This window comes from Callorhinus ursinus, unplaced genomic scaffold (assembly GCF_003265705.2).
Source record: "Callorhinus ursinus isolate GAN/ISIS: 27379988/994484 unplaced genomic scaffold, GSC_fseal_2.0 scaffold14, whole genome shotgun sequence".
Classification (NCBI taxonomy): domain Eukaryota; kingdom Metazoa; phylum Chordata; class Mammalia; order Carnivora; family Otariidae; genus Callorhinus; species Callorhinus ursinus.
In genome coordinates this window covers 12,632,524-12,645,593 of record NW_027397076.1, presented here as the reverse complement: position 1 = coordinate 12,645,593, position 13,070 = coordinate 12,632,524, and the positions used below count along the sequence as shown (strand labels likewise).

The window sequence follows — 13,070 nt, the reverse complement described above, 5'->3', positions numbered from 1 at the left end:
ACTAGTGTAAAGTGATTTGTTGTTTATAAGACTGTGGCAAACAAGACTTCTCTCAGTAGGTCTGTTGTTTCATTCCTTTCAAAGAATAAATCAGACATATCGAAAATATTCAGTGTATGATCCATCAGTTGGCATATATGCTTAATTCCATTAGCAACTAAATTTTATGTTTTTTTAAAGATAATGGAAAATTAAATGCCTGTTTTGATATTGACTTTTGTGACAATTTACCATTATTAGACCATCATGTTAATAAATGCTATATATATTGAAATAGTAAATATTTGCTTATTATTTTTCTCTGCTTAGTTATTAAATATGAATTCTTGCTAAAATAGTTGTCAGAACCTCTGAAAGGCACTCAGATATGAAAAAAATTAAATTCCAAAATTATTTTTGGAATCAGTTATTTACCTGAATTTTTGGTGAACTGCCTGGCATAGAATTAATCTTAGTTTAGCACTTTTAAATGATTATTTAAACCTAATAGTCTTGTTTATTGTTTATTTTGGTCATGTTTTTAGTATCATAGTGCTAATAAATGAGGATTCTGGCTTAAAATATCCTTTTATGATGATAGTCTCTAGACATTTTTGAAAAGTTTTCATCTTTAATATTACCTTTCAGTCATGACATATTTTTTCTCTTATCAGTAGACAACTTGAAAGGTCAGTGTCTTTATTTCTCTTTTTATTTTATTTTGAAGACTCTCATTGACAGTCTTATATTGTATCTTGAATAAGCTCAGAAATAATGGGAGGTACAAAGCCATACAGAAACACCAGGCATTTCTTACTGGCCACTTACATGTTCCCCTTCATCATCAAGCCTTAAGATACGTTAGATGTCAAAAGTTCAACAGAAGAATTGCTTCCCAGCTACCATACTATAATCTTGGGAATAACAAGTTAATTTTGAAAATACTTTGCACTCCATTAAAGAAGGTTCTTTTCAGATTTGAGGTATTATTATCACTATTATTATCTCTCTGGCTAGACTGTTATTTTTTTATAGCAATCATGCTTTGCTTTCTGAGCTACTTTTAAAAAACCGAATAATTTGCAAAATTGCCAATTGCATTCCACACATTTATGTTTCCTGGAAACTCCTGATTCAGGGACCTGGTTCCATCAAAGCTAGGCCCAGATTCACCAAGACTGAGTTAACAAATCAGCCACGTTCATGTAAAGAGGGAATGAGAGCGATTGATTTTAAATATTTTACAGCAAAAACTATCTTAATTTGCATATGATACAGAAAAAAACTGCTGTTGGAAAGTAGATATTATTTATAATCATACCCTCAGTTTATTCACCACTGAATAAACAAGAAAAAAAGATATTCTTAGAATCTGAGGCGATCTTGAGACTGAAATGATAATATTGACATTTTTCCTCTCTAGATCTTTACTCTGGGAAAGTCACCAAAGTGGAAGACATTTGTTGAATTCCATGGTTTTTTTGTTTTTTGTTTTCTTCTTTTTTAAAAGATTTATTTATTTATTTAGAGAGAGCATGAGCAGAAGAGGGAAAGAGAGAGAGAGAGAGAATCTCAAGCAGACTTTGCACTGATCTCAGAGCCCAACGCAAGGCTTGATCTCACGACCCTGAGATTATGACCTGAGCTGAAACCGAGTTGGACACCTAACCAACTGCACCACCCAGGCACCCTGAGTCCCATGGGTTTTGAAGCATATTTTTCTGTAGTAGAATCTTCTCTGGTAATTGGGGACAGTTTTAAAAGCTACACTCATAAAACGAACTAAGACAATTCCCAGAGTTTTATAATGTAGCCAATACTGAATGGATATTGAGTGAATGTTTTAAATATTGCATGAATTTATTACCAGCAATTAAACTGTTTTTGATTTGTCCCTAGTTATGTCATGACAGTTCTCTACACTCTGATTTATCATTAAATAAGCTCTCTGCCAGCCCATCTTCTGGAGATGTGTCATCAGTTATGAAGATACAAGATTTAAACAAAGAACTTTGCTTTCAGTGGTACATTCCTCCTCTAGAAAGACCTCCAAAGGACACAGAACCTATGGTATGTAATATAATCACAAAGCTAAATCTTATATTTAGATGTAAAGTTTAACTTGACCATTATAACTTGAAAATAGAGAACAACCCCTTGTCAAATAGATGAAAATACACAGCAATATAGAATCTATATTGTCTAGTAGAATGAGTCTGAAAATAACTAAGAAATCAGGTAAAGTCTGACTTGAGTTGATAATTTTTCCTTTTTCCTGATCTTCAAGGGAAACTTTCCAATGTGTCACCATAATATAGGATGTTCAACTTTTTTTTGAAGCCATTCCTTATCACATTAAGGAAGTTTTTTTCTACTGTCCACTTTACTAAGAATTTTTATCAAAATCTTTTGTTGTGTCTATTAAGATTATTTTATAATTTTTTAAAAATATAGTAATTGATTTTTTAAATATTAATCAGTCGTCTGTTCCTGAGATAAACTCAAATTGATCATATATTTTATTGGTTTCAGTTTATTAAGGTTTTGTGTTGGATTTTTGCCACTGTTTAAGGGTAATATTGAGTTACAAATTTTCATTTTTTTACTATCTTTGTCAGATATATTTTGTATTAAGATTTTGTTAGACTTAGAAAGTGAGTTGATAAATATAACCCTGTTTTTCTATTTTCTGGTGACATTTCTGTAAGTTTAGAGTAAACTTTTCTTCTCAAATATTTGGTAAGAATTCATCAGTAAAGCCGTCTGACCCTAGTGTTTTCTTTGTGAAAAAATAAAAAATTAGTAATATAATTCTCAATAGTTTGAGGCAGTCATTAAGCAGTAGTACTCATTTACTAGATGCCAGAGTTGGTATCAGTTCTGATTGGGTCAGTATCTGTTCTAATATGGTTAGTACCCATGTCAAGCCAAGTTTTAAATATTTTGACTATCACCCCTATTTATAGAACATTGGAGTTTACTGTTTCTTCTTGAGTCAGGTTTGTTTAAGTTGCTTTACCTAGGAGTTTTTTCATTTTATTTAAAACTTCTCTCATACTTTTAATCTCTCCATTGTATTGGTATTGAAGTGTCCCTTTTCATTTCTTACATTGGTTGTTTGTGTATTTTTTCTTGATCATTGTCACCAGAGGTTTCTAATCAGTTTTATTTCACTAATCCATATATCTTTCTTCTACTTTGTTTTTGTTTTGTTTTGTATTCTTTTTCTTACTGCTGACTTCTTGAGATACATGTTTGGCTTAATATTTAGTCCTTTCTTTCCTAATGTATGCATTTGAAGACTCTGAGTTTCACTAAACATTGCTTTGGTTTCATCCCACAAGTTTTTATTATAGTATTATCATTATCATTCAGTTAAAAATAATTTTAAAGTTTTTGTTACAATTTATTCTTTGACTCATGGGCCATTTCAACATGTGTTTTTTACATTCCAAACTACATAGAACTTATATATATTTTATACATTGTATTAGAAAAGTATCTTTTGTTATTTATTCTTAGATTATGTTGTTCTGTGATAATAAAAAAATGCTCTGTATGATTGATATTGTTGAAACCTGCATATTTTCTCCAGGAAAGGATTTATTGTGTAAATATTCCATTGCTCTTAAAAGAAATGTGTAGTCCTCAGTTGCTAAGGCAGTATTCATATATATACCCAATAGGTCAGTTTGGTTAGTCTTGTTCAAATCTTTATTCTTGTTTGTTTGCCTCTAATTTTTTAAAATCAGTTATTAAAAGAAGTATATTTAAATCTCTCGCAATGATTGTCATTGTTTAGTCTGTCAAATTTTGCTTTATATAATTTGAGACTGTGTTCTTAGGTGCAAATTAACTGTTGTATCTTCTTGGTGAACTGAGCATTTTATCATTTTGAAATGACTCGTGGCCTTTTTGTAATAATGTTTTTCTCCTCATAAAGTCTGCTTTGTTTGATATTACTAGAGGAAAATGACTTTCTTGTGGCTATTTTCACAGTGTATCTTTTTCCAACCTTTTGCTTTCAACCCTTTTGTGTACGTGTATTTTATGTTTTTATCAAAGGCATGCATTTGGATATTTTCAAATATAGTCTGACAACATTGTATTTTGACTGGGGAATTTAATACATTTACATTTAATGTAAATGCTAATATATTTGGTTTGAAATCTATCATGTTCTTTTGTGTTTTTACTTGTCTGAGCTCTTCTGTTTTTCTCTTTTCCCTTCTTTTGGATTATTTTTATCATTTTCCTCTATGAGTTTTGAAATTATGTGCTTTTTTTCAATGCTTTTATTGGTTACCTGCAGGACAGCATACATACTTATCAACATCTAAAGTTAATAAATATCTTTTTCCCTCTGACTTTTATATTACTGTACATTTTCTTTTTTAACCCAAAATAATATTATTTTTAATTGCTTTATGCAAGAGTTATTTCCTTTAGAATTTTCTCTGTATTTACTACTTTTTTTTTTTTACTTCATCTTGCATTTTAGACATTTTATCTAGGAACACTTCTTTCTGTTGAAGTATATACTTTGGAATTTCCTTTGGTGAGGATCTTCTAGAGGCAAACTCTCAATTTTTGTTTGGCTGACAAATGTCATTATTTTACATTAATTTATGAAATAAATTTTATGGAGTAGGTAATTTAAGATCGGAAATTATTTTATTTCAGTACATTGAAAATGTCATCTCCTTATTTCCATTGTTGTTGTTGAGAGATAAACTTTTATTGCTTTAAAGTAGTGAATTTTTTCACTAACTGCTTTTGAATTTTCTCTTTGACTTTGCAGAATTTTATTGGGAATGGTTTACTTTTTATTTACTTTGCTTATATTAGTGTAGTGGTTAAGAACACAGACTCTGAAGCCAAATTACCTGGGTTGGAATCCCAGCTCTCACTTAATAATTTTGTGATCTTCAGTAGATTGGTTACCTTTTCTGTATCATAGTTATCCTTTTCTGTAACTGGAGATAATTGGGTAAATGCCTAACCTCAATAAATAGTAGTTGTCATTTATTATTATCTGAAACTATTTTAAAATTATTATGCTGTCTTAAAGGTTAATAACTTCAAATATACATGTAATATACTTGTTAAACATTATTGAAAAGCTTCTTTTAAAGTTTAGCAACAATATCTTCTTATAGATACTTTAGCTGCCAACATTGTATAGAAAAGAGAGTAAACTGCCTTAAAACAAAATTAAAGTACATAGGATATAAGGAAAAAAAAAACCTTAGTTTGCCTTTAAGTGCCCTTCATAAATTTATATCACACATATCACTCCTTGTTTTAATGTTCATTATTTTTATTTTTATCTAACTCTGCATCTTTACCTTTATCCACATCTATGTCCATATGCATGGAAAGACATTTGCACTAGGGCTTATTGGGGAGCAGGTGGAGATGGGGGCAAGTATTTAGAATCAGTTTAATATCAATCCCTGAACAATTGGAGAAAGAACAGTGATTCACATTCTAGGAGAATCTCGATGAGAGGTCAAGCTTTTAAAAATGGAACAGTTGGTCACTACAGCCATTTGCAGAGGGACCTTCCACCATAGCATTCCTTTGATTGCTGCTCTCTCTAAGAAGAGCCCCAGGCTTTTCCCCATTAAGCAGTTGACATATAGTTTTGCCCTGTTCAGCATTTCATTTACTTTTTGCCTCCTGCATTGGCCTACTCTTGCATTTTCCAGCTCTTGAGTGCTGTCCCCTCTAGCTGTGCCTCTGGTAGCTTCTGCTGCTCCTTGACCCATGTGACCCTGTCAGATTGTGAAACCTCCTGGGCCTACCTTTCTTTACTCTTGAACACACTTCTCCCATTGGCCTCTTCATTCTGCCTCCTTAGGCTAGCAACCTGCTGCTAACTCTTGGTCAATTATATCTCTTTCTACTCATACAAAAAAAAGGAACTTTAACATATCACTCCCCAGGAACATTTAAACCTATTTCTCACGTTATGAAAGTATACTCTTTCCCACACTTTCCACGTCAAATCCTTGCCAGATATTCCATATACTTTTAAAAATAATAAATCTGCATAGTCTCTTTTGGGGAATTTAGTAATGTAGTTTTCAATATCTGGATCCAAGAATACTAATTGACCATGGAGTCGATATTGTGTGGGTCTTGAGTCATATTTTTTTAAATAAATTAAGAGAAAAAACATTTTCTGAAATTTGTTTCATGATGTTGTTAAAAACAAAATTTCTCAGATTGATTGATCTTCAGCATATGTCAGAATTTATTTACTTGCTGGCAAGAGAAACAACCAAGTGATAAAAGAGTATATTCATTCAGGGAGGGTATGGATGCAGAAGGATTACATATTTGGGAAATAGAATGTTTACCGAAGGAGCTAATTTTAAAAGATGAGGAAGAAAGTATAAACTATAAAGTTCATTTTGCAAGCTCATAGAAATATCACATCCATATCAGTCTGAGACAGAGTGATCTGAGAAGTTAATGCTATGACTCTATCTGTGGCTGATAATTAGAGTAACAGGGTTTTATCCATCAACAATTGTGTCTGATAATGAACATGGAAGCATGAACTGGTGTGAGGCAGAGATTAGAAGGAGAATACCAGCTAACTAATTCTGATTTAAACAGGTTGCTAGAGTGGTTTTCTTATGCCACAAGCAAAGCCACAAGAACACACAGTTTTCCCATTTCTTAGTTTGGGGGCATTTTCCCCCTTTTTGGTAATAAATATTGGGTCATGATGAAAGATGTAGTTGCTCACATAAATTGCAGTAAAAAAATTGGGAAACACTGACTTGGATGGACTAGATCTCCTCAGACCTAAGATTGTATCTTTTCAGAAGATAACACTGAAATTTGTTTGATGATTTAAATATTGGTGTATTTGAACATTTATCTACTCATTATCTTAGTGTAGAGTTTCATGTTGAATAACTGGCTAAAGCTCATGAAACTACAAGATAATAGCAATAGTGAATGTAGAGCTTAGTATATTCTAGACGCTTTGCTTATATTAATTTCACAACAACTCTGTGAGGTGGGTACTATCATCAGCCCCACTTTACAGAAGTGGAAACTGAGACACAGGATAGAGGAATGCTAGTCAGCAAGGAATCAGGATAGAACAATCTGATTCCAAGTCTGCACTCCTAACATGGTGCTTTGTTGAGTCCTCAAGAGTGGGCCTGGCTGCAAGCACTTCTAGCTTCTGGGTGGGATGGTGATGAAAATTAATATCTGACCTAGGGTGTTGGAGTTTCCCAGGATTTAGAGGATTAACAATGCAGGTTAACATCACTTGATTCACCTGCTCAGTCCTCTTCAGTTAATCTAGTATCTGAAGCAGAAATACTGGTAGGAACTAAGGATGCTGGTGGCAGCAAAGTAGAAAACCTGGAACTAGGGACTTTGACATAAAATTTTTAGATAATTCAGAGGGCTAAATATTTCAATGTCACAATACTTTTTAGAGTTAAGTTTATAACTTGGAAAAGTTTAACTTCTTAAGTATGGGGGTAGAAATTGTATTATCCTATTTAACAAAATTTTCTTTAGAAGAATATAGTAGAACCACATTATAAGCTCTTCCCTGGAATTTTATTACAAACTAAGCATCTTTTGAACAATTTCAGTATCTTCTAGAGGCAGACACTAAAGAGGTTTCAAGGGGCAATCATTTTAATGAACCTCCCAGACAAAGGCTTTAAAAATAGTTGTGAAGAATGGCTCAAAGATGCATAACTACAGCTTAGCTTACAAAGGTGTAACTACAGCCAGAGGTTTGATGGCTCAAATTTGTCTTCTTATGACCTTTAGCTTAATTCTACCTCATCTTCTTGCTATTTTTAGCATCCAGAGTTCCAAGTAGGATGCTCTGGATCGCAAGCCAGCCAAGGTTTAGAGTAAGACTTGAATTATGTTTATTACTTATCAGACTCAAAGAAATGCAACTTGGAGCTAGCAGGGAGGAGGGGCAATAAAGAAGCAGTAGTGGGACCTTCCTTTTGGTCTATGAGACCTAATTTGGAGGGAATCAAACTGCTGCAAAGGCTACTGTTTTGAGTGCAGCTAGACTATCCAAGGCACGGTATTCAGAGGCCACAGAAGATTTAGGCAGACAAACATAATCAAGTGCAAGAAGTCTGATCAAGCAAAGCACTGAAAAGTAGGACTCCATGTGTCAAGTGAAAACACAGAGTTGGATAGAACTGGAAAAGTTCTTGGAGAAAAGTCTATTCACTGTAGAAATCCAGCCAGTCTGGGAATAAGAGTTAGGGAGCTGGTGATCTTTTCTGGAGATCTTTATAGCCCTGGCTAGAGCCAGACTGTATTTCATGGTCCCAAATAAGCAGGCTGTGCATTCAAGACAAGCTCAGTCCTACATCCTGAAGGAAGAGTTAACTAGGTAGAGTTAACTAAGGTAGAAAACTACCAAGTCGTAGTAAAGGCAGAAGCTCAATATTGTCAGTGCCGATGTCAGGAGTGCTGTAACTCAAGAGATCATACAGATGCCCAGGGTTTCCCTCTGAGGTGCCCTGGATTCTAGGTCTTGTTAGCCAAGTGACTAGTGAGAACCTGGTGCTGCAGATGAGGCCCAAAATTACACCCTGCTTCTGGGAGCTGGGGAAGACAAAGGCTGCAAAGAAGGCAGGGACTGGCCTCTGAGAGTCAAGAACCAGCAGCACTGGCATCCCCTGGAAACTCACTAGAAATGCAGAATCTCAGGTCTCACTCCAGACCCACTGAATCAAAATATCTCCCAAATAATGTATACACATTTAACTCTGAGAAGTGCTGGGCTAGACCAGTGCTTCCAAAGCACCCCACAGCTCTAATAATGATTCTCCAAGAAGCTACTGCATTGTGACTTAAACCGTAGGCTCCACAGGAAAGCTTCTCTGGCTTCTCTTGGTACCACCCAAATCAAATTTCAGAACTGAAAAGAAACTAGGAAAACGTCTATTTGATGCTCTCATTTTACAGATGAGGCAGTCAAGTCCCATATGGGTAAAGTGACTTGACCAATGCCACACCTTACTAGTGACAAAAATGAAAATGGGGACCTGAGTCTTCTAGTTCTTCATGTGGATTTCTTTATAACGTGCATATACCTTAACTGCTTACTAACTAATTAATAAAATATTGATTGAGTGCATACAATATGCCAGGCATTTTGTTAGGTGATTAAGGTACCGAGGTGAGGAAGTAATGAATCAACTCCATCTAGTAGAGGAGGGGCTCTTTTTTTCACCCATTGCTAGGCTGTAAGGGATTCCCCATTCAAGCCAATTTTAGCCAGTATTGCTTGAGCCAGTATTGCTCAACTTTTGTCAAAAGCACATCACTTCTTTGCCATTGAAAAACAAGTCTTTGCATAAGTGAATAAGAGAGCATTGGAAATTTCATCATGGGTGTATTGTCTCCTGCAGAATCCAATCCTGAGTATGCAAGGTGTTATAGGGTGACACTTATCCCTGAGGAGTGAGGACAAGTTGGGAATAGAACTAAGCACATGGATTCAATGAGGACAACCTGAGAGGTCAGACAGAAAGCTGGCTTGGGGTTAGCAGTGAGTCTAAAAGAATATGGAGAGTGAGGTATCAAGCAAGGTAGGGTGAGGAGCCAGGAGTGGTCATGAGTCTCACAAGCACAGCAGTGATGCTCTAAGCACTTCACACTGACTCATTGAATCCTCACACTATCCCCATGGGGATTACCACATCTCCATTTTACAAATGGGAAGTGAAGGCACAGCGTTTTCATAATTTGCCCAGATCATACAGCCAGTAAGTGATGGAGGCAAACCCGGGCACTCTGGCTCCAAAGCCCAGGCTCATAACAAATATGCAAGTGAGTTTAGTATTTTGTTGTTTATCTACTGCTGTATTTTATCCAAGTCCAGTTTGATTTCCGACTTTTATACTTTGAATTCAGTTGTGCCATGCTCAGTTAGAAAAGACTTTAAAATTGTATTGCAAAGCCATTGACAAGTGTCAGCCTGAGGAGGGAGAAAGTCATTTTCATTAAAAGGGGTTAAATATAAAGTATGTTATCTATTTAAATTTTTCCACTAACACGCTTTGGGGAGCTTCATTAGCTCTTAAGAGATGTAATGAAAATTTCAGAGATATGAAGATATTAATTAACATGTAGCAAGTGCTGCAAGCACTACTAAAAAAGTACAAGATGTCACTCCTGTCCACGGGGATTTTGTATGCTAGCCTGGGAGTCAAGGTTAACAAACACAAAATAAGAGCAAACACCATAAAACAGACTAACCTCTCTGGGACTCATTTCATTTTCCTTTCAGAAATGTTTCATCAAAAATTTATCATAGTTTGAAAAACCAAATTTAAAAGACTTTTAATGAATAAAAAGAACATTCCTCTGTCTAGCTGTCCGCATCCCTAAATTTCACCATCAGATACAATTACTTTTAACTCTTACTGTCTCTGTTTGGTTGGGTTCCACCCCCCATATATCTAAATTACATGCTCACATGATAATTCTTTGAGTAATGAACCTCACACACTACTGTGGAGGATGAAGGCTAATATCAACCTGTTTTTCTCCCCCTTACATACATTCTTCTCTTCCACACATTCTCTTCAATGAGTCCTATCACAATTCTTAAACCCATAGCCAGTGTTTACAACTATGTAAATATCACTCACAGCTGAGCCAAATAAGGTACTATTTCCTTCCTTCCTGACTTCTATCCTAAAGAAAAAAAAAACTGCTTTATTTTTGTTTAACTTGGTGTTCTCTGTATTCTAGAATCTCATTCTTCCTAAACTTTCAAAGAACTATACAGTTCTCCATATGGTCAAACTCATCAGTTTATTTCTCATTCTTTTATTGTTTTCCTCTTCTTCAGAGACACGCTCCAAACGGGACTGATTGTTCTCCTGACTCAAATAACTTCTTAAGAGCCCATTCACCATCCTCCTTAGAATTCCTTCATCTCTTTCTGAGATGGGTTCCCTGGGTCTCATGTTTCTATCTTGACTTGCTCTCTAATGTTGAATGACCACATTTCCAGCTTCCCAACAAAGGATGTGTTAGAGGTTCTTATTATTCAAAGGACACACCATATAATATATTCCACAAAGTAATTCGAGGAAGAGTTTGGTAAAGGATAAGGCATGGCAGGTAAAGTAAGCACAGATAACCATTAGAGAGATCCAAGATGCTCAGGAACAGTTGCTGGGGTCCTTGCTCAGTTGCACAGGACACACTTCCTCTACAGGTCATGACCCACCAAAATATGTTATGCTATCTTGGTCTCCAGAAAGCTGATGTCTCATCCGAGGAGGAGTCTTTCATACCTCTCTCTTCATGTAGTCAAAACCATGTGTGGGACCAGATTCAGTGATAGAAATGAAGAGAACAATAGAATCCAGATGCAAATCATCAATATGTATATTTTCTACAAAAAAAAAATGCTAACAAGATGGCACAGGCTGCCTCCTGGTGTGTTTCAGAACCAAGGACAGGACTGCATTAGTCAGTAGGTAGCACATTTCATTCAGGTTTGGCCAAGGGCCAATACCTTGACTACAGTCCCCTGAGAGGCTAACAGGTTGCAACAGATTGACTGAGATTGACCCTGTGCTTACACAGAATATAAAAAGACCTTGAGTGTCTGACAAAAAGTCATCATTTTAATGCTGACTTCATTGTTCTCTAGGCATACTATTCTAGGTTGAAAATTATTTTCCCTCAAAACATGGGAGACATTGCTCCATTATCTCTGGCAATCCTGCATTGCCGTTAAGTCTGGTCCTATTCTGATTCCTAGTTCTTTCTTTTGATTTTTTTCCTCTGGAAGCTCTGGGGATTTTCCTTCTGTCCCTTGTGTTCTCAAATTCCATCATGAGCCTTGGTTTAGCTCTTTCATCCATTGTGCCCCTTTCAATCTGGAAAGTATAGCCTTTGGTTCAAGAAGAATTTTTTTCTTTGATGATTTCCCAAATCTGATTATTTCTGTACCTTCTAGAATTATTATTCAGATATCAAATTTATTAGATTGAGTATTTTTCTCATCTTTTCTCCCCTATTAGCTATGTTTTAAAATTTAGGTTTGCTTCTGGGGAGATATATATTCAACTTTATATTTCAACTCTTGTTGATTATTTAGTTGTGATCATGTTTTTGTTTTTAAGAGCTCTTTTTCTCTATTCATTTTAACAGCACTGTGTTCTTGATTCATGGATGAAATATTGTCTTTATTCTGTTTGAAGATCTCAATTATGGTTTCATTGAAGTTCTCTTCTGCTCTCTGTCTTATACCTGACTCTTCAGGTTCCTTTCTTATATTAGTTTTTTTGGCCTCTATCTTTCATTTCATGTCTAGTGACCCTTGGCTATTCATTCATGTTTGAAGGTGCTAAAAAGTGTATCAGGTTAGACTTATTGATTTATAGACCTCATTGTAGGGTAACTGCAGGAGCCAACGGTTTCGTTGCAGGATGCTGAAATGTCAGTACCCATAGGTCTTTTCTCTTTGTCTGGTCGGTTTCCTCAAAGAGGATCCTTTTCAACTTCTGTCTGGTTTCCTACATCCTGGGCAGGGCCTGCAGTGGGGTAGGAGATGTCTCTTGTTCAGAACACAGACTTTCACTTAATTCCAATGTTTTCTTTTTTTTTAATTTAAGATACTTTAAAATTTATTTGAGAGAGTGTGCATGAGTGGGGGGAGGGGTAGAGGGAGAAAATCCTCAAGCAGACTTCCTGCTGAGTGTGGAGCCTGATGTGGGGCTCAATCCCACAACTGTGAGATCATGACCTGAGCTGAAACCAAGAATTGGATGCTTAATCAACTGAGCCACCCAGGCGCCCCCTCCAGTGTTTTTAGTTCAGCATCTCACCCCTGTACCTAATATTCCTGAGAATAGATCTCTGATTTAGCCTCAGCAGAGAGGAAAATGGGAGAGGTCTGGCCAGAGAGGAGGCAAGGGAAGTGGGGAAATCTGGTTGCACGGGTTCATCAAAGGGATGGGAGGGAGGTTGTCTAAGATACCTGACATCTCCAGTTCCCAAGCCTTTCCAGGGCTCTCAGTCACGTTTGTTGTTGGCAACCCCCCCCCCTC

General features: G+C 35.8%; 1 protein-coding gene across 1 annotated transcript in view; it reads left to right on the top strand.

Moving 5' to 3' along the window:
* The window catches only part of CFAP54 (cilia and flagella associated protein 54), a 290,017-nt gene that overhangs the window by 240,532 nt on the left and 36,415 nt on the right, over positions 1-13,070 (top strand). Inside the window, exon 64 of the mRNA XM_025882575.2 lies at positions 1,879-2,049. Within this exon, the coding sequence (XP_025738360.2) occupies positions 1,879-2,049 (171 nt within the window). The remainder of the gene's footprint in view (positions 1-1,878; positions 2,050-13,070) is intronic.